The 22,884-nt window shown below is 39.0% G+C and overlaps 1 protein-coding gene across 2 annotated transcripts in view; it reads left to right on the top strand.

Annotated features, from left to right (window-relative positions):
* Window positions 1–209: 209 nt before the first annotated feature.
* Window positions 210–22,884, top strand: part of VBP1 (von Hippel-Lindau binding protein 1) — a 43,235-nt gene continuing 20,560 nt past the window's right edge. Inside the window, exons 1-3 of one of the 2 annotated variants that reach the window (XM_012661593.1) lie at window positions 210–341; window positions 4,810–4,917; window positions 16,986–17,110. In XM_012661593.1, coding sequence (XP_012517047.1) covers window positions 258–341; window positions 4,810–4,917; window positions 16,986–17,110 — 317 coding nt within the window. In that variant the 5' untranslated portion in view covers window positions 210–257. Of the gene's footprint in view, window positions 342–4,809; window positions 4,918–12,713; window positions 13,004–16,985; window positions 17,111–22,884 lie in introns of those variants that run through there. The other variant, XM_012661594.1, reaches the window with a different exon arrangement.

Raw genomic sequence — 22,884 nt, 5'->3', positions numbered from 1 at the left:
TGGATTTCTGCCTCCTTATTCACTCCCTCTGGCCAATCACTAGCACTTTGAAATATGTCTAAGGTCAAAGGCCACTATGTCTCATGTTATATCATGTAGTAATGGACAAAGAAACAAAGACACAGGGATTAAAGTTATGGCTGGTATAGGAAAGAGTACTAAATCAGGGTTGGAAGCCAGACACAATTTAACCTTGTGCTGATATTAGTCTGCTCTTCATCTGTGGTGATGAGAGTCAAATTATCTTCATTTTTCAGATGTTATCTCACACATCTAAAATATGTTATAACCAAAGACTAGAAGCAAACACTGAAAAATTAAGAGAGTTTTATTTGCTGGAAGTAGTGAGATTGCGGTTGAAATTTTCTTTAATTTGTCTATTAATATTACTGTTTTATTTATGCAGTATTTTAAAAGAGTCACAGCTCTTTCTTTCTTAGTTAAGTTCACATTTCTCTCAGATGTGGAATGTTTTCCAAGCAAATTCCCACTCCTCAGGAAATTTGTGGTACTGTGAACTCTACTCTGGCTTCCAAAACAACACACCAATTATTAGCAGTCTTTAAACCTCCTAAATATGCCATATTTAAGGAAAGATCATTGTCCCGGCTATACAAAGTTCACTATGAATTTGTTCTCAATATTAAGTATATAGCAGAATATTTTCTGTTATCTTATAATATTGCTTATTAAATATTAGTAGAAAATATACTATATAGTAACTGACACTTCCTTAAAGGTACCACCTCCAGTGGCCTATCCAGTGACTTCTCAGCAAATGCCTATGTATAGAATGGTAACAAAAACCCTTCTTAAGAGTAATAGATATAGTTAAAACTTCTAACAAAAAAAACTATATAGATAATTTAAAATGGAAGATAATCCATCCACATTCTTTCCTTGCATTGGAAACAGACATGGCAGCCCTCTGAGAAATAATACAGCAAAGGCTTTGTGAAATGGCTAACAAGAATAGAGAAAGGAATCCTAGAAATGGGAATGGGAAGGTGTGTGTAGAATTGGAATAGTCAAGGGAAAGCTATTCCAGAATTAATAGAAAATCCAAAATAGGAATAATCAACATGCATATGATAGATTCAAGTATAATTTAGTTTAGTTTACATTCTTGGTTTATTCTAAGAGTTATAAACTATTGTTTACTGCTGAGTTTCCTCCCTTTTTGCAAGGATTTTATTATTATTTCATTTTGTTTTGTTTTGTCATTTTGCTGTTTGGGATCACTTCTACTCTACATTAATGGGGTTTAAAAAGTGGAAATTAATGAGACTAATTTTGTTCTTATTGTATAAGGCTTCTAATAGGAGAAATTGTTAATACAGATAGAATGTCTAGATTTTTTTTCTGATTCCAACCTTTTTGTAACTCATTTTTAGTCTATTATTTCTGTTCTGCTTATTTGACAATATTTTCATGATTTAAAATTTCTTTTTACTTAGTTAAAAGTTATTTGTAGTCACTAGTTCTCCTTTTTATAGCTTCAGTGCACTACATAAATTTCATAAGATATAATACAGGTAATGGAAACTCTGAAGTCATTCAGTCTCTACAGCCTCACCACCCAATTTGCTTATGTTGTTTTTGCTGTTGGTGTCAATTCGGGAAAATGTTAAATATATGGGAACATACAGGGAATAACAAACATCCATGCTTCTGACATATCTCAAACTGCACATATTAAAAACTGAATCCTTGATCTCCCCCAAGCTATTATACCCATAGCCTTCCCTATCACAGCTGATGGAAACTCTATTCTTCCAGTTGCTTGGACCAAAAACCTTGGAGTCCTCCTTGTCACCTTTCTTTCTTTCATTCCACATCCAATTCATGAGCAAATGCTATGGGTTTTATTTTCAGAATGCATCCTAACTTTTTCTAAGCCATTATCTCTCACCTGGGTCACTGCAATATCTTCATGCCTGGTTTCCCTGCTTCTGCCCTTGACCCCTACAGTATTCTCCACACTGCAGCCAGAGTGATTGGCTTACGGTATAAGTCAGATCAAGCAACACTGCTGCATCTGCCCCCAATTTTTGTCAGAAAAAAAACTAAGATCCTCCATGCTGCCTGTCTGCATTCATCTCTTGGCACTCTTGCCTTGCTTAGTTCATTCTAGGCATAGGGCTGCTCAGTAAATACTCTTGAAGGAAAGCAGAAACATTACATGCCTCTATTAACGGACGTTGAGGTTGTTTCCCGGTTCACTTTCAGCCTACTTTAATGTGACTTCTATCCCCACAATTCTACTAAATTGCTGGCATGAAGGTCTTCAATGACTTCATGTGACCAAATCTAACAGCTACTTCTCTGTCCTTGTCTTATTCAACCTTACTGCTCAACCAGCACATATTCATTAAGCATCTACTATGTTCCAGGTGCTGTTTAGGTGCTATCAATATAGCAATAATTAAAAGAAACAAAAACCCATGTGCTTGTGGGATGTACATTCTAATGGGGGAATACAATAAACAAAAAAGGTGACAAGTGCTATAAAGAAAATTATAGCAGAGAAGAAAAATTAAGAGTAGGTTTCCATTTTAAATAGGCTGGTCAGGGGGAACTCTTTATTGAAAAGGCGACTCAGTCTTGAGTAGAAATCTGAAAGAGAGGAAGTAGCAAGCCAAGTGGAAGAACATTCCAGGGAGAGGGAATGGTCAGTGAAAAAGCTTTGAAGTAAGAGTGTGCTGTGATACTGGATGAGATCACCTAGGCATAAGCAGAGACAGGAGCACAAGTCAAAGGGCTGAGCTCAAGGGTGATCTGTCATTAACGGGGCAGGGAGATGAGAGGGAACCTGCAAAGGAGGTAGAAAAGTCATGGCCAGCAAGGGAAGAGGAATGCTTCTTGAAACACTCTTCCTTTTTAGATTTGGAAACACTATATTCACTTAGTTTTTCTTCTATCTCATACCTCTTTTCTGTCTCCTTTGTTGACTTCTCTATATAACTTCTATAATAATATACTGTGTTTACCAGTTAATCCTCAGAAGAGGATTAGAGTATGATATGATATTGGATGTGCATGTATGCTAGAAGTAAGAGTAAGCCCAAGCCCAGAGAAAATAAGGTAGAAGGAGTAGAGATACTCGATGGGAAAGGATGGGTGGTCAAGGTCCAAGTCCCAAAAGGGGTATGGCAGATTCCGGGTTAGGCATCAGTAACCAAAGGGCATCCATCAGTATAACAGGGCTTGAGGTAAAAAGTAGTGAAAACTATGAAGGGCCATATAAAGGGCCTGGTTATTTCACAGATTCTTTCTAAATAAGGGTGAACAGAATAGAGCTCATTTCCCAGGAAGTGAAGCTGACAGAAATCAGGTACAAAGCAGACCCCAGCACTGGCTTGACTACAGAGTGGGAACCCCACTCCTCAGGCATGAATAAACTGTGGATCAAGGTGGATTGAAGGCCAGGCGCGGTGGCTCACGCCTATAATTCTAGCACTCTGGGAGGCCGAGGCAGGCAGATTGTTTAAGCTCGGGAGTTCGAGACCAGCCTGAGCAAGAGCGAGACCCCATCTCTACACAAAAGATAGGAAGAAATCACCTGGACAACTAAAAACACATATATAAAAAAAATTAGCTGGGCGTGGTGGCACATGCCTGTAGTCCCAGCTACTTGGGAGGCTGAGGCAGGAGGATCGCTTGAGCCCAGGAGTCTGAGGTTGCTGTGAGCAAGGCTGATGCCATGGCACTCTAGCCCAGGAAACAGAGTGAGACTCTGTCTCAAAAAAAAAAAAAAAAAGATGGATTGAAGGACTCACGTTGATTGAAGGACTATGGTGTAGGTGGCCCTCTACAACATTTTCACTGATAACTTAGATAAGGATGAACAAGAATACCAAGAACATAGCCCTGCAGTATATCACCAGAAACCTCCCAGCAGGTCAACACATTAATCATTAGGCTTTGGTTATGAGTTGTTTGATCAGTTAATAATTTACCCAGTTGTCCTTAAGTAAGCCCATATTTCTGTAAGTTGTGAGGGAAAAGATCAAGATAGAGAAGCAGTAGGCTTGGTAAACCATGCCAAGGAGTTTACATACTATCTATAGTCAGTGAGGATCCACATAATGGCTTTAAACAGGGGATGGTGATGGTCAGAGTCTTATATTAATGGGTCTGTGCAACTTCCTTATATTTTGCTTCATTAAATGCCCTTCTTTCATCTTCTGAATATATTTTAAAATCTGAGCTCATCAGTTCACTGGAAAAATGATACAAACTAGAGAGATGTCAAATGCCTTTCTAGCTCCACTAATCCCCTTGACCAGATGTGTCTGCCCTTTCATCACTACTTTCACCTAGAAAATTCCTACATGTCTTTCACATTTAACCTTTAAATGATCATATCAAATCATGTACTTCTACTAAAGTTATTTCATCAAAAATACATATATGCTAGTATATATTTAACATGTTCCATGTCCACCTACAAACTTCCCTTGTCTTTCACATGAGTATTATTGGCCTTGAGATGTTGGAGTTCTGTTTCTTGTAAAGAGTCTTTTGTAGGCCTTACTTTGTGGTTAATTCATCCTTGCTTTTCAAGAACTATTCTTTAGGTCTTCCCTACCCTCTCCCACCCCAACATACTTTATTACTAGCAGCTCCTCACAGATCTATTTTTCTGTTTTTCTTTGTATTTGGCATTTAGCATTCCTTTCAGTTGACATTCATTCATAATATTTATTCTAGAGGGCTACTTGTTCTCTTGGTACTACTGTATTAGGAGAGCAATTAAATACTAATTAAGTTTTCACTTTTTGTTTTCTCTTCTATTCAAATTTATAGGTTCCAACTCCATTGGGAGGGCCTTCTCTATTGACACCTCAACCCATGATTTATACCCAACAAGGCTTAAAGACCAATAATCCTCCCGCTCCATCCCCAGGACATCAGGTATGTTTGAGCTGTTGTTGCTTAGAACCTTGGTAGAGATGAGAAGTCACTGTTAGAATGGAGTTTTATAATGTATCCATCTTCTGTACATTATTGGTCTCTCATTGAAGAAAAACTAATTCTAATAATTTCAGCATCACAAAAAGAGACCAAACTGTGCAGACCTGGTACAGACCTCTAAAAACCTGTGTTATTAAACCTCAACTAGGTTCTTACATGTATTCATCAATCCTTTTAGTCATTTATTTATTTATTCAATCAACAAACTGAAGCGTAATTAGTACTGGAGAAGCAGCTAACTCGGCCTGGAGGTTTTAAGGATGATTTCCCAAAAAACTGATACCTAAGTTGAATGGTAAGATTAAAAAATAAACAGCCAGTCAATGGAATAGGGAAAAGATGCTCCAGACAAACAAATACACAGACAATTAGAGAGGGAAGCACAAAGCACCACGGGAACTCGAAGGAGGGAACAGTTAATTCAGCAATGAAAGGTTTCAAGGCAATGAGTATTGAACGGTAAGGAGGATTTCAACTACAGGATTTGGCACTACAAGCAGAGAGAATAGGTTGAGCAAAGAAGCAGACAATGGTAATATGGATGAATGTAGCTGAAGCATATGGGAGAGTGTCATGATCCTAGTATCTGTTGCCTCAGAGTATTGTTTTCTAGAAGGCTTTATAAGGTTTCTTCCTTCGGTTCTTCTGATATGTTGGGCCTCCTGATCCCTGAATGTCTGTTTTAGGATGCCTGACAAAACTTCAGGTATTAGATAATGAGAAAAATGACCAGAGTTTTATATAAAAATATTTGTAATTATTTTATAACAACAAAGAAATATATGTAGAAATGATTAAAGATTTACATATTTATCTTTCTTTCACTCAGACGCAGTCGATGTAGAGGTACCAAAGCAAAAAGATTCAGATTCAGAAGTGAAAAAACTGATCTTTCTACAGGCTGAACTGAATTATCCACATCTTCCATGTAAAATAAACATTCACTTGGACATTCAATACTTTAGAGCTTATGCACTCTATTTCTCTTATTTTAATAGTTAATAATTCACCTAACCTGCCCCCAGTCTTCCAATCCTGCCCCTTCCCTAACAGGTTCCTAAAGGCGCATGTGTTGTTCAGGCCCAAATAATTATTCTTTGCGCTCTTTTCTGACATCTAACCACCATGTGTGTCAGTTCTGGGCCCTCTGATCACCCTCAGGAACCTGCTCAGGGAGGAGGAGGGGCTGGAGAACTGAGGAAAAACAGTGGGTGGGGAGTTCAAGGAGCACCCTCTGTAGCAACATAACAGGCCCTGCCTCACACTGTGTGTTCTCCAGTTGTTTGGCCCCTGTAGGGGCTGCTTCAGATCTGGTTATGACTCTCATCTAATCTGGATCCAGGCCCCTAGGTAAAAGCTCAGGGCTTCATCCCCTGGAGGCTGCCAATGAGTGACAATTTACCTCCCTCCTGTCCTCATTGAGAAGCTAGTAGCATCATTGTGCTGACATGGTATTTCCTGGTTGGACCTTCCAGACTCTCAGCATGTAATTGCTGTAACTATTCTCTAAGAAACAGAAAGCAGAGAGCAATGGTTGCTCATGACTCCCTGTGTTGGGCATAGAGTGTGGTTCCTGAGTAACATAAGCTCACTTTGGCCTAGAGATTTCATCATACACCTGGTCTCTGTTGGCTTGGTTTCTCTTGAAACCAATGTATTGTGTTCATATGCTATTATCTTTGAGATATCATCTGTGTCACAAATAAACACAGACCACTGTATGTGAACAGTGATGAATTTTGTAGAAATTAGCAATTTAGAACCCTCTTTAGGAAGAAGAAATGGAGGCCCTAAGAGGTTAGATGATTACTAAGGTTCCTTGGCTCCAAATCCAGAACTTTTTCTAATATACCATGCTATAGTGACACATCTCTACCTCCTACCATGTCGCCATTCAAAGCAGATTGGCTATGACCTCGTCTAGATTGAAGACTGGTGCTGTTCCCACATCTCAGCCTGGTGCCCACATCTAGGGGCTTCATCCTTCTATAGTTGAATGCTTAGGTCTTGGACTGTCTTTCCATTTTCCGGGGATTTTATGTAGGCAGATGTTGTGGGTCAAATTGTGTTCCCCCAAAATTCATATGCTAAGTCCTAAGCCCCAGTACCTCAGAATGTGACAATATTTGGAAATAGGGTTATTGCAGATGTAATCAAGATGAGGTTATATGGGAATGGGGGGGCCTATAATCCAAAATGACTGATGTTCTTATAAAAAAATGGAAAATTTGGAAACAGATATGCAAACTGGGAGAAGACCATGTGAAGACTGGAGTTACGCTGCCACAAGCCAATGAATTACCAGAAGCTAGGAGAGTCGCCTAGAATAGATATTCCCCTAGAGTTTTTGGAGGGAGAGTGGCCTTGTTGAAACCTTGATTTTAGACTTTTGTCCTCCAGAACTCTGAGACAACATATTTCTGTTGTTTAAGCCACTCAGTTTGTGGTACTTTGTTAGAGCAGCCCTAGCAAACTAATGTGATAGAGGAGGCAACTGGCTTAGGCCTCACCTAGAGCTCAGTGGGAATTCTCTTCTACCCCTGAGTCCAGATTTGGCTGGAAAGTATCTCCCCAACCAATTTGTGGGCAATCAAAGGCAACTCTTCATGCAAGATGGGGTCCTATGATACTTAGTGTCTGACACTTAGCATTGACTGTCTTGGTCAGCTAAGTGACTTTTCATGTGAGTGTCTTAGTACTCAACTAGATTTATTATCTCCAGTTATACACTGTGTGGGATTCTTCTAGTCTAACTTATCATTACCACCTCAATGCTGAGCACATTGTACATGATCCACAAACATCTGTTGCTTGATTGATTCACACTGTCAATAAACAATTACCAAGCTCCTATGTGTCAGGCTTAGTGTGAGGCCCAGAGAAGCAAAGACAAAAGAAACAAGTCCCTCTTCTTAAAAATGTATTGGCTAATAGAGGCAGTCATCTCAGTTTCTCCTTTTCTTTGGTAGTGACATGGAACATTTTAGAGACAAGTTGAAAAAAGATTGTCATGGGCTTTCACATCCCAGGGTACTTCAACATATTCACAAATAACAAGTCCAGTTAGCTGAGCAATATCATGGAGCTCCAACATTTCAGAGGTTAGTTCTAAGCCAGACTGGGTGCTCTGTCTTATCCTTCTTTCTCCCCAGGAGTCTATGAGGGATGAGGCATTCAGAACAGATGTCTCTCTGAGGGACCTGCAGATCTCCCCTGGCACAAGCGGCTGTGTGATTTATCACCATCATGAGACCATTCAAGTTATGGCTCATGTCCTTACTCTGTCTCCTTGAATTTCTCTTTCTGTGCCAAACCCAGGCCCTTCAATTGTTAGGACAGTAGCTGATATTTACTGAGGGCTTACTAGGTACCAGACACAGGGACAAGTATTTTATATGTGTAATACCATTCAATCCACTTAATAATATGTGCCAAAAGCCCTATTATTATGAATATTTTACAACTGAGAAAACGGAGACTTCACAATGTTAAAATAACTGATCTAAGATCCCATAGCTGATAAATAATCAAGCTGGGACTGCCACCTAAGCTGACTACAAAGCACATTCGTCTTTACCATTGTGCTGGGAATGCCCCATCCCTCCCTGTTATGCAGGGAACCTTGTGGCTGAGAATTTACCAGTGCTTATACTGAAGGTCTTTAGAAGCCTGAGGAATTAGGCCCAAAGGAGATTCAGGAACATGGAAGCAGAGTTTGAACCTTTTTATATCCATGCTTTTTATTGTGTTTGGTGGGAAAGGAAGAGCTTGGGTGGACGTGGGGATCCAATGAGATCCAGTGACAACCATGGGATGCAAAATTAGTACACATGCCTCTATGACACACCAAAGGTCATAATCAAAATGTAATAGCATTGACTGGAGACCCTCTAGTCCAAACCTTATTTCACATGTGAGGACACTGAGCCATATAGGTGAAGACACTTGTCTAATGAGGCACAGCTTGTTATTGACAGGGTTAAAGTAGAACCCAAGTTCTAGAGCCCACTATACTGGCAAACCTGGGAATGGATTCTGGAAACAAAGCAGTATAATATTTGGCAGTCCCCAGATCCATCATTTGGGAAGGTAGTAAGGTGGTAGTGGAGGGTTGCAGAATGGTTAGTTCCCTGGAACAAAGGACCTCTCCACATCACCTTGGATAAATAACTTCAATCCTAGGAAGAAGGAAATTGCATTTCCATATTTTACCTTCTGAGAGAATCCAACTTTGTCCTCTCTTGTATAAATAGAACAAAAACACTGAAGATGCAATGGGAACAAGATGTGAGAGCACAACTAGCACACTCAACAACCCAGGGTAGTGAATATGGAGGCCCATTGAGATGTCTGGAAATAGAAGATACACAAATCTTGACTTCCCAGGAAACAGGCTCAAGACGCAGGCTTGTCTGCATGCAGGGGTACTATCACAATTGAGCGCCCTCCAGGGGAGTTCCAAAGCTCCTAGAGAAACTGCATTTTTTAATCCTATTCCTGCAGGTCAGGATCAGAAAGTCTGAATTAGAAGGTCAAAGTAGAGGCTGTCTCAGAATATCCTGAATTGCCTGGCATCTCTCTGAAGGTTTTGGGCTCCTTACCAGTGGGAGGAGATAACTCTAGCGGCCAGGATCTGCAAAAAGGAGGCACATTCCCCCAGCCTCAGGATTTTCAGCTATTCAGAGTGATTTTGGAGGCTCCTGGAGAGTGAGACAGAGCCAGTTACCTGCACAGAGCTGCCAGGCAGAGATGGAGTTAGAGTTGTTGCTGTGGGTTCCAGGCTGTACAAATGTAAGTCGGCTTTTGGTCCTCTCAGGTGTAGAAGATGCTAAGGATGTCATCCTGTTCTTCCAGGGGACTGCAGCTGTATGTCACATTCTTTTCTTCATTCTCTGCAGAGCACATCATTGTGACATTGCAGGTGCTTTTCACTGAAGTCATGAAACTCTGGCTTTCCAAAATATGAGTCAGTGGTGTACTGGAGCTGGCTTGTACCAGCTTGTGAGAACTGATTGTTAAATTTTCAGAAATTTTGCAAGATAGTTGTTAACCACAGCCATCATTCAAAAGTAAGTTCTAAAAATTTACAATTAAATGAATTCTTTTAAAAACAAAAGTAATAAATACTCCAAACTAAATACTTTTGTTTTACGTTTGAGTGTTATCTATGCTCTTGAGGTTATTTACATCTATTGTATCTGTACTTTGTAATTAGGTGTGTCTTCCAAACTCCACTTGGCTTGAAATCAGCCATGGTGGGAATATTATACCACAGAAATTGGCAAATGCTACAAACTAGGGCTTGATTTATGTTTGTCACTCTAGACGTAAGAAAGCAATGGAGAAAATGTTACTAATGCAGATTCAGCTTAAAAGTGAGTCATGTCTGCAGCCACTACATTGTGAATAGCACAAAAAAATGGGGCACTATTTTCCTGGTATTTGTAAACCATTATCCAATTCAGCAAAGAAGTCACTCACAGTGTTAATGAATGAGTAAAGTGCCAATGTATAAATCATTGTTGAATTACTTTTTCTCTTATAATGTAAGTGAAAATATCAACCAACAATAATATCAGAACTATGCCAGTTCAATTGCAACCACAGGTTGTCTAGGGATATAAGTGTTTGGCAAAAATCAACAAAAGCATCCTGTGAGAATCACAGGATTATATATATGGAATTTACAATAAAGAGAATATGGAATGGTTATATGGAATTTATAATAAAGAGTATTATATATTTTATTATCATTTATAAAATTGTGTATTACACATCCTTTGTATTAAAATTTATAATAAATGCATACCTTCCATAGAGAATCAGTTGAACATTTATCAGCACACAACTATATGAAATGACATTTAAAAAAAAAAGTTCTGTTTCCTGATGTATGTGTATTTAAATTTGTTTTGTTTAAAAAGTGCCCATGCTGATATGCTACAACCTCTTTAAAAGTCCATTTTTTAAAATACTCTTACTAAAGCAATCTAAAGGTAAGCTGCAAAAGTTGTGGGCTACTGAAGGGTTACTAAAGAACAATCGTATTTAAGTTTAGGTTATAGCTAGATATGGATCTGGCAAAAGGACATTCTCTTTTTTCACTGGGAGATAAGAAAATGACCACATTTAGAGTTGATAAACTCAGTGTACTCTTGGAAAAGCTGCTATGATGGATGGAGCTTCTTCCTGCTGCTGCAGCCAGAGAAGGAAGGAAAATAGAGGAGTCGGAAGAAACTGGCATATGACTTTCTAATTAAGAGGAGCCTAGAAGGGAAATACATTCAGCAGTGTAAATATGGAACTCATTTGTCTGTACCTGTAAGGGAGTAAAACATGAGCAGTAAGCTGATAAGGTTTTTGGCTCCAAGCTATACTGAAAAAGCCAGCCGTAAGAGTCAAATAATGTATCTCTTAGAGGGATTCATTCCAGATTAGAATTGGTGATGGTTTGGAAAAATTTTTTCTAACGTTTGGAGTAAAGACTTTGATTAGTTACAACAATGATTAATACAGATATGGATTAGTAAAACTGAACGAAATTCTGTGTGTGTGTGTGTGTGTGTGTGTGAGAGAGAGAGAGAGAGAGAGAGAGAGAGAGAGAGAGAGGAAGGGAGGGAGGGAGGGAGGTGTTTTTCTGTAGAAATTTTACCTACTTTTCAAAAACAATTTCTTTTTTTCTTTCTGGAAGGTGTTGAGGTGGGGGAGAGTGGTAAATAGAGTTCCCACCTATTTTTCTCTGCAGGAAGAGAGACATTATGTTCAAAAGGTTGCTGGCCGGAGAGGATCAGTCATGGCTAACATGTCTTCATTCTCCTAAGCCAAAGAGCATGGAAGCCACTGGAGAGCTAGTTTGGAGCTCTGGCTTCACTAATATCTAGCTGTAGGATTTTGGAGAAGGTGCACAGGTTCACTGAGCTTTTATTTCCTCATTTACAACATTTGTTACAACAAATAACAATTTCTTCCTCTTATATAAAGACACATCTATGTCTGCATGCTTGATCATATGTTAATTTTCTATGGAGACAAACTGGTAACTGATTGCCTCTGAGACGGGAGACTTACTTTCCACTGTATAACTTCTGACGCTCATGGTAGAATTTGTGCAAATGGATGAAGCACTGCTTCGTTGGGAAATACTCTAGTGAAAACAAAGACAGGGATAAAAACGGTGATTAGATGTCAGAAAAGAGCCCAAAGAATAATTACTTAGGTCTGTATGATGAACGTGTTTTTAAAGAGTTGTAGTGGAGGATGATACTGGCTAAGTCCAAGTGCCTAGACGCCTAGGTAGAGTTCTTAGGATTTTGTACGTACACTAGGAAGTTCTGAAAACGTTTGAGCTGGGGAGACGAGATTCTAATCAAAGGTGGCTTTCGGGGAAGGTCGGTGCTATGGGCAGGGTATTTATTTTATAATCAAGCCAGTGGCTCCCCTCCGAAACAGACACAAAGTTAAGTCCCTTTCAAGGGGCAGGAAGCTCCCTCGGGTGGTGGGACAAGGAAGGCAAAGAGGCTGAACCCTCGTGGTGGCATCTAGGTCCCAGGTTCAGTATCCGAGAGGAGACCGGGTCGTTCTAGAGGCCATTCTGGAGGGTGCTGCCTGTTCTGGGTGGCGATGGGGTCCAATTTGGTCCCCATTGCCAGGGCTTTAGCCCTCCCCACTTACAAAATCCCTTTTCCCAGGAGACCGTATTGGTCCTGCAGTTCCAGCTTCTCCTCCGCGGCCTTTCCACACTTGTCACTCATCTGCTAATAGCCAATCAGCACCTAGGGGGTTGGACTACTCGACCAAAGGAGAAGAGGAGGCTCCTCTCTGCTCACCAATGAATGTGCATGGAGGGGCGGGCCTGCAGGTGCGAACGGGCGAATGACGGATCCCGATGACTCGCGGCTCCGAAGGCGGTTAGTCGCGCGCTCGTATCCCCAAGATGGCTGCGGCTAAGGACGGTTGTGGCATAGGAGAAGTGGCTGCAGGGAATGGGCGGCGGCTCCACCTGGGGATTCCTGAGGCTGTGTTTGTGGTAAGAGGCAAGCTGTTCCCGGACATTTTGGCCCGAGGTCGCGGGACCGCTCCTTCCTTCCCGGCCCTCACGCAGGCCTGGACTGTTGAGGAAAGAAGCTGAGCTAAAGGTTCAGGGAGGGGACGCTCGGCCTGCTCTCCCTCCCTGCACCTGGACGGACTGAGCTCTGTTGGGGCCCTCCTGGAAGAAACGCGGCCCAAGAAGGCCCTAGAAAAGAAGGGGACGCGGGGTGGTAGGATTGGGGAGCAGGGCTGGGGCGAGGGGCAGAGGGGCGGGGTGGCCTGAAGGACCGCCCTGTTGCCGCCGGATTTCGTCCCCTGCTGCCTGGGAAAGGCGAGGTGGTGAGGACTCAGCCTAGATCCTGGAGAGACAGATAGATGGACCCGTAGAATACAATGAGTAGGCAGAACAGCTGGTACTAAGGTATGAAAATAGGGAATGACACCTGGTTTGTTGAAGGAATGCGGTGGTCTGTTGCCTCGGGGGATAGGGAAGAAGAGACCGATGGGAAAGTAGGGTGATAGGGTGAGAGTGTGAAATCCTTGTATGTATTGCTAAGGAATTGGGGCTTTATTCAGTAGGCAGTGGGCTGCCATTAGAAAGTGTCTAAGCAAAACCACGATGTAATCATATTTAGTTTTAGGTACATCATTCTAACAACTTAGTGGAGAATGAATTGTGTGGAGTTGAGAGAGGAGGCAGGGGATGCAATTTGGAGGTGTTACAGAGACCAACCCAAGTCTAAACAAAGAGAAGCACGTAGAAGCTATCAACCCTATCCTTCCATCAAGCTTTTCTGGAAATAGTATTTGAAAACTATTTGAATAATGAGAGAAAAACCTCTGACTGGCCTTCCAGGCCAGCATCATTTGTCTCCCCGTTTAGTTGTACTGAGCTACTGTAAAATCTTAATGAAATTTTCTTTTGGTTTGTACCTTACCTTACCTCTGCCTTTTTACTAACCATGTCTTACATCCTTTAAAAGACCCATTTCTTTTATTTAGACCACACTTTATATTGTATACTTGCATTTGCTGATTGAATTTTATAATTGTTTTCTTTATTTTGTGTTTTTTTCCTGAGCTGTGCCATGTATTTCTTTACATTTATCTATTAACTAATAATAATAAGAAATAAAATCTGTTGAGTGTCAGACACTTTCTTAATGATTTTAGAGAACTTTAGGTAGTAGTTACTATTATCTTCATTTTGTAGATGATGAAACTGAGGCATAGAGCCCTTGAGTAACTTGCCCCATGTGGCACAGGATGTGAGTGAGGTATCCAGGATTTGAACTTGGGCAGTCTGTGGAGCTCCAGTGCCTCTACTTACCCTGCATACTCTGCTACTGGGAGGAGAGTGAGGTAGTTCTCTTGCTTAGTGCCACTTCTCCTGATCCTAGCACAATGCCTAACACATAGTGTAAGCTCATATCTAACTAAATTTCCATAGTACCTTGAATACTACATTCATAGTGCTCAGCTAGAGATGGTTTCAGAAATCTTCAGGAGGATAAACTTTATTTGAGGGCCTTATAAAGTATTATCTTAAAATACATTTTTCCCTACAATTTTATGGGTTATTTTTTCTAGACCTTAAAATTTCTACCAACATGATGTGATAAGCAGCCCAAATTTTACATAGTTATTTTTGTTTCCAAACTAATGAGAGTGACATGATATTGTAGAAAGAACATTGTCTTCTACATAAACCAGGCTTTGCATCCTGCCTCTGCTTCCCAATTGCTGCTTAGTTTTGAGCATATTAGTTTACCACTTTGAGCCTCAGTTTCTTTAACTGAAATAGGACTGACAATAGAGTCGTTATGAGAAACAGAGAACTTGCTTTCAGTTTTGCAAATGTTGTTAATGTTGAATAGGTGTTAGTTTCTGTGATGACAGACAGTGTACCATAGTGGTTAGAAGTCAGACTTGGCCCTTTCCCCAACCCCACTGATGTACTAATTTGTTTTATTTCTCTGCTTGAATTGTCCCTTTCATCCTTGTTCATTTGATGACCTCTTCATCTTTCAACGTCTAGTTCATATATTACCCACCTGTAGTTTTCCCTGACCTCTACCCCAAAATGAAATCCTTGGCACTTTGTGTCCCTACAGCACATTCTGCTATAGCTAATATTTGTTGAGCACTTACTAAGTGCCACGTACTCTTCTAAGCATTTTACACATGCTAACTCATTTATCCCCGGTGAGGGAAAGGTACCTTTATTTCATTGTACAGATGAGGAAATCGAAGCAAAGAGAGGTTAAATAACTTCCCTAAGGTCAAAGAGAGGTTAAATATCTAGTAAGTGGTGAGGCCAGGATTCAAACCAACCACCCCCTGTTTCTTAATCACTTCTTATGCTGCTGTAGTTAATTCTCCTTGCTAGAGTCTAGCTCCTAATAACATGTACGAGAAACTTTGCTTTCTTCCTCTTTCCTGAAGTGACCCTTCTAGGAAGATGGTATCACCATTTTATACACAGAACTCAGCCATTGACTCTCAGCCTCACCTTTCCAATTTCCTTTACTGTGTCTCTAGCTTGATGACTTTTTAGTTCACTCCTTTGCTGTGTTTGTTTTCCTTTTACTTCCTGCCTGTTTCAGCTAAAATATTTTATGATAGCTAATAAACATGAATAAGAATAATGATGTGGAGATCCCAGAAGCTATGAGATTAACTGAAGGTACTTATAATGAAGAACTAAAGGTCTGTAAACTGTTAGAAGGCTCTTGGAGAATCTCCTTTAAGTTTCCATATATTTTCATCTAGTTCCTGATCCTTAGCTAATGAATAATTAACTAGCTTTTCTTCAAGGAAAAACATGTGGTATGTATGTAAAAAATTTTAATGTCAGTCTTACTGTGTTTCTGTTTGCCTTTTAGACTACTTTATTTCAACCACTCGATACCAAAAGAAGCATTTATAGCTTGCCTTGGAAACCTAATCACCATGTTTAGCATGATTTCTATGGCAGAGCTTGTTGAATTAAAAATAAGTAATAAGGCCAGACGTGGTGGCTCATGCCTGGAATCCCAACACTTTGGGAGGCTGAGGCAGGGGGATCACTTTGAGGCCTGGAGTTCAAGACCAGCCTGGGCAACATAAGTGAGACCCTGTCTCTACAAAAAATAAAAAAAAATTTAGCTAGACGTGGTGGCGTGCACCTGTAGTCCCAGCTATTCAGGAGGCTGAGGCAGGAGGATCATTTGAGCCCAGGAGTTCGAGGCTGCAGTGAGCTACAATCTCGCCATTGCACTCTAGCCTGGGTGACAGAGCAAGACCCTGTCTGTAAAATATATGTGTGTGTGCATACACACACACACACACACACACACACACACATATATATACATACACACACATATAAATAAGTAATAAAATTGATAGTTTTGGCACACAACCTGTAGAATGATTTTATGACTAGGGTACGTGAATAGGCAATGTATATGATTGTTGGTAATTTTCATAGGGCTGCATGGGAAATATATAAAGCAGGCGAGGTCATTCTTTCCCTATTTATCAATAAAAATTAAAGAGGAAAGTAAAAGATGAATAAATTAGCTATATAATATAGGTGCATGGTCAGAAATCATCTCTGACTTTTTATAACTACAAGTCGATCATTGCAAATCTAAAAATGTGAAATGCTCCAAAATCTTAAACTTTTTGAGTGCTGATGATCACATCACTCAAAGGAAATGCTCTTTGGAGCATTTCGGATTTCAGATTTTTCACATTAGGGATGCTCAACTGGTATAATGCAAATATTACAAAATCCAAAAAATCTGAAATCTAAAACACTTCTGGTCTCGAGCATTTTGGATAAGGAATACTTAACCTCTACTTTTAGTTAAAAACAAGGCTTTGGAGAAAAAGAAACAAAGGATTTTTCTTTAATGTTCTAAAAACAAAGCAATCAAAATAAGATTAGTGGCATGAATTCTAAAATTTGTAATGTATTATTTTTGGTATTAAAGGAAGATGTAGATTCTTTCATGAAACAGCCTGGGAATGAGACTGCAGATATAGTACTAAAGAAGCTGGATGAACAGTACCAGAAGTATAAGTTTATGGAACTCAACCTTGCTCAAAAGAAAAGGAGGTAAGTGTAAAATTTCCTAAGTTTTTAAAACCTTACATGGCTTGAACTTTTAAAAAATTGAGATATAATTTACATACAAGAAAATGAACAGATGTCAAATGTTCATTTTGATGAATTTTGACAAATATATCCAATTCTGTAAGCATTGCCCAGATCAATATATAGAATGTTTCCATCACTCTGGGAAGTTCCTTCATGTTCCTTTCCAACTCGCCCCCCGCACAACCACTGTTCTATTTTTTTCACTATAAATTATTTTTGTCTGTTCTTCAACTCCATATAAATGGAAGCATATAGTAACTACTCTTTTGTGTGGTTTCTTACACTTAGTATGCTTTGAGAGTCATCCATGGTGTTGTGTGTATCAGTAAATTAGTTCCTTTTTAGTGCTGAGTTGTGTTTTGTTATGTGTGGATGTACCACAGTTTTTATCTATTTGTCTTTTGATAGACATTTGGGTTGTTTCCCTTTTTTGGCTTTACGTCTTTGTGTGGACATATGTTTTCATTTCTCCTGGGTAAATATCTAGGCATGGAACTGCTGAGTTGTATGGTACATGTATGTTCAATTTTATGAGAAACTGTCAAAAATCCTCCAAGGTGGCTGTACCATGTTACACGCCCACTAGCAATATGCGAAGTTCCAGTTGTTCCACATCCTTGTCAATACTTGATATTGTCAGTTTAAAGATGGTTTTGAAAACATAATAGAATGAATACTGAAGACCTTGTTCCCAAGCATGTGGGATCATAACATCTTGGATGTCTAGGTTTATCCTTCTAATTTTGCCATTGAGAAGAGAGACACAGAGAGATTATGACTTTCCCAAGATTTTATGACTAAAAGGCGTAGAACAAAGATATCGTTGCTCTCAATTTCCCTATATTATTTTACATAGCTTACAACATCAATTTGCTATAATAATTTAATTTTATTTTTTATTTATTATTATTTTTTAGAGACAGGATCTCACTCTGTCACCCAGGCTAAAGTGCAATGGCATGATCATAGCTCACTGCAGCCTCAGACTCCTGGGCTCAAGCGATCCTCTTGCCTCACTCTCCCAAATAGCCAGGACTGCAGGTGTGCACCACCATGCCTGGCTAATTTTTTATGATTTTTTCTATTTTCAGTAGAGACAGAGTCTTGCTCTTGTTCAGGCTGGTCTTGAACTCCTGACCTCAAGCAATCCTCCCGCCTCGGCCTCCCTGAGTGCTAGGATTACAGGCGTCAGCCACCATGCCTGGCCAAATTTTTAAATTTTTTGTAGAGATGAGGTCTCACTATGTTACCCAGGCTGGTCTCGAACTCCTAGCCTCAAGCAGTCCTCCTGCCTCAGTCTCCCAAAGTGCTGAGATTATAGGCGTGAGCCACTGTACCCGGCCTGTAATAAATATTTATGGATATCTTTGTGCATGTGCAAGCATTCTTCTGTCAGTTAAATATTTATGGGATGTCAACTAGGTGCTAGATACTGTTTTGGATGAAATAAGGTCTGGTGTCTGCGTTCAATAAGAATGTAGTCTGGGAGGGATGATAGGTATGTAAATAAAATAAGCACACAAAGTAGAGCAGTAGAGGTGCTTTGGTACAAAGTAATGAGTTAGCACAGGTTAAGGCATGATCTGGAGTGGGGTAGGGAGGTGCAGGGGAAGCTTCCAAGAGAAACAGATGGCTGTGTAGAATTTCAAAGGTTGAGTATGAATTTAAAGCCAGACTAAAGCGAGAAAGGGTAGTCTGAGCATAAGGCTCTACTTATGCCAAGATACAAAAGTTTGTTTTTAGATACATTTTCTCATTTGATTTTGGTGACAATTGAGGAAATTTGAATATAGGCTAAGTATTAGATGAGATGAAAAGTCATTGACGTGGAAAGATATAGAGGGTTAACAGAAGGAAGCAAAATAGAAAACACCATGAACTGTATGCTCTAATTTTGGAAAAAAATGTACATATACACAAAATACCTGGAAAAGTCCATACTAAAGGTGTATTAACAGTAGTAATCTCTGGGTGCTGAGAATATAATGTTTTTCTTATTTTTGCTTATTTGCATTTTTAATTTTTATGCAATGTACGTGTACTGCTTTCATGATAGTAAAAGTTTATTTTTATTTTAGAAAGAAGAGTAAAGCCATTGGATTTGAGATCTCCTATGGGGAGGTTATAGATAGAGAAGAAAATGGGCCTTGGGACCAAGTCCTGGGAGAGAAAGGGAAATTTGTATATCAAAGTTATATTGCTATAATAACTTTAGTACTGTGGCATAGTAGGATACTCATTCCAGCTTTACTTATGCTCTAGAACTGAATATAGGGGAGTAAAAATTACATTGTATACCTGCAGCCTCTGCAGTCAGTGTTTATTATATATCTGATTTGTGCCAGGCATCATCCTAAGCACTTAAGATATATCTGTAAACAAAATAGATAAAAATTTGCGTTCTCATGGAGCTGACATTCTAGTGAGACAAGTAAATTATATAATAGATTAGAAGGTGATAAATGCTATGCAGATAGGAAACAAAGCAGATTAAGATGGATGGAGTGTCAGGAGGTAGTCACCACTGAGTATTTTGAGAAGAGGATTGGCATGATATGACTTTTCCCTGTTACTGTATGAATCACTCTTGTTGCCGGTTGATAATAGTCTCAAGAAGGACAGAAGCAAGGAGGTCAGTTAGGATACCCTTTTACCAATCTAGATAAGATTATTGGTGGCTTGGATCACTGTGGTAGCAGTGGGGATGGTGAGAAAGTTAGATTCTGAATATATTTTGAAGTTGGAATCAGCATGATCTCCTGGTAGATTAGAGGTGAAATGTGAAAGGGAGGCATGGAGGATGCCTCCCAGGTCTGAGTAACTGGAATGGGAGAGTTGCCATTATCTGAAGATGGGAAAGACTGTGTGGTGGAGCAGATTTGAGGGGAAAATCAGGAGTTCAGTTCTGGGCACATTTGAGGTGCCTATTGAACATCCAAGTGGAGATGTTAAGTTGGCAATCAAATATATGAGTCTGAAGTTTGGGAAAGGTCTGGGCTGGAGGTAAAAATTTGGGAATCATCAGCATAGAGATTGTGTTTAAAGCCAGAAGACTAGATAAATTCAATCACCAAGGGAGTGCATGTAGGTGAAGAGAAGATGTTCAAAGGTCTAGGCACTGCAACAGTAAGAAGTTAGGGAGAAGAGGGGTAACCAGCAAAAAAGACTAGAAAGAAGATGCTAGTGAGGTCAGAGGGAAAACCAGGAGATGGTGGGGCTCTGGAAGCCAAACCAAGAAAATCTATCACAGAGGAGGGAATAATCACCTGTGTCAAATGCTGCTGATGGCTTAAGAAGGATAAGGATTGAGAATGGACTTGAACTTAGCAAAGTGGAAGTCATTGTTGATCGGAATAATGTTGGTCCAGTGTTTTAAAAAAATGGTAGAATTAGAGACAATGAGTAAGGAAAACTTTCTTGAGGAGTTTTACTCATTTTAGTGTAGTGGGTTGATTGTCTTTTTTATTTGTAGGAGTTCTTTATATTTTGGATACAAATTCTTTTAGGTTTATATGTGTGAGAAATTTTTCTTTTGTAATCTTTTTATTTATGATTTAATGATTAGCTCTTAATTTAAATGTTTTCAGTCAAAATTTCCCTCTATAGTTTAGCGCTTTTTTTGTATCTTGTTAAAAAATCCTGTCCTATATTTCATGTTAAAAGAGACAAAATACGTTTTCTTCTGAAAGTTTAAAAATTTTGTTTCTCCTATTCAAGTTCTTAATCCATCAGAAATTTATTTTTATGTATGATGTATGGTAGACTTCCAGTTTCTTTTTTTTTAATGAATATATTGTGGATATGCTATTTGACTCAGCACTGTTTAATATTAATGTAGTCCGATTCGACAGTCTTTTTCCTTAATGGTTAGTGCTTTTTATATTCTATTTAAGAAATCTTTGCTGATCCCAATGTCATGAAGATATCCTCCTGTGTTTTCTTCTAAAAGCTTTATTGTTTTATCTTTCACATTTAGATCTACAATCTATGGGTTATTCAGAAGTGTGTTGCTAAATTTCAAAGTTGTGTGATTTTCGAATATATTTCTTTGTCCTCTATTTACTATCTAAATCGGTAGATCTATAGTCGTGATCATATTCAGGTTCTTTTGTTTTTGGCAAGACTGCTTTGTAGGTTTTTGTATTCTTCCATTAAGAGGCAGCTATTAATAGTATCTAGTTGTCTCCTTTATGATGATGAATGCCTAAGTCTATTAATTTTGAGTTGCAAAATTATGATATTCTAATTCATTTATGTCTTTTTCATTTATTAATAAGCTAGCATACTTCTGTAGAGAAACATCCCTTCCTATACTATTTTGTAAAAAGTGGCTGCAGGAAATTAATTCACCTCTCAGAGTTTCTTCCCTCACAGCAGTCTTATCCCTGTAGTTCCCATCACCTCAGCAGCTCTCTGCTGCTTTCCAACAGAGAAGTCGTGTATTTTCTTGGGCTGTTGGAGTGGTTCTAGAGGCAGAAATGCTGGCTTCCTGCCAGCAACTTTATCTTACCCAAAACAGTTTCTGCCCTTTTTCTTTTAACTTTTTAGTCCATTTTATTAGGCACATACAATTTGAGGATTATTATGTCTTCTTGGTGAATTTTACCATATAAATGAATTTTACCATATTATATATAATAATGCTTATTGTCTTAAAGTCTGTTTTGTTGGATACATATAGCTATCCCAGCTTTTCTTTTGGCTGATATTTTCTTTTTTCAATTCCGTTACTTTCAACCTATTTATTATTTATATTTAAGGGTGTTCTGTGTAAACAAAATATGGTTGTTTTTAAATCTAGCCTTTTTAGATAAACTAACTTTTCTTTTTGTATATTTTCAAAATCATTCTCTCCTTTGTTGTTACTTCACTATAATTCGTCTATGTGTGGATATCTTCTTACTTTGTTGATGTGTTAGCTTCTTGTAAGTATGTATGCCTAGTATGTATGTCTAGTTTGTCTTTATCCATAGAGGATTTTACTCTTGCCAGGAGCTGTGAGTAGATACCAGCCTTAGACCACTTGAGCCAAGTTTCAAGTTCTTTTACACTTCATCTGTCTTACACTTCACTCACTGAGCTGTGAGTCAGATGCCCAGGCTTGGGTCTGCAGCTGGTATGGGCACCTGCCCTCAGCGACACCCCTACCTTTTGCTAGTCCTCACTGTTCAACTCAAGGCCTTTTCTAATTTTTCCCTTTTTATTCTTCTGGAATTTCCCTCACCCCTATGATAGTAGCTATGCAACAAAACTTTTTCTGCATGATCTAGTTGTTATGCAGCAGATGGCTCTATGTAGTTTGAATGCTAACCTTTTTCTTTATATATGTTGTAAATCTTTTCTTGCAGCCTGTCAAACTGTATAAAAGTTTTTTAGTATTTCACAATTCTCCGTGTGATAATTTCCTTTTTAGCACATGAATCTGAGATCTTTTATCTTTCTTTACTTGGAAATTTTGTGATTATTTTTTTCTTTTTTTACCATCTGTTAATTTTTTTCTTTCTCTCCTGGGATTCCTGTTTATGAATGTTGACACTTCTGTCTTCCATTTCTCTTTATTATTTCTTCTCTTCTTCTATCTTTTGTTATTTGTCTTTTGGCAGTTAGGTGGGCATCCATGAGTTCTTTATTTCAACTATTACGTTTTTTTATACCTAGTAGTAGTTTTGGTTGGTTCTTAGTTTTGGTTGTTTCTTCTTCATATTATCAATATCCTTTCTTTTCTCTTTGAA

The sequence above is a fragment of the Propithecus coquereli genome, unplaced genomic scaffold (genome assembly GCF_000956105.1).
Source record: "Propithecus coquereli isolate 6110/MARCELLA unplaced genomic scaffold, Pcoq_1.0 Scaffold720, whole genome shotgun sequence".
NCBI classification, from domain to species: Eukaryota; Metazoa; Chordata; class Mammalia; order Primates; family Indriidae; genus Propithecus; species Propithecus coquereli.
The sequence above is the reverse complement of the archived record's forward strand: the minus strand, read 5'-3'. Positions and strand labels throughout refer to the sequence as shown.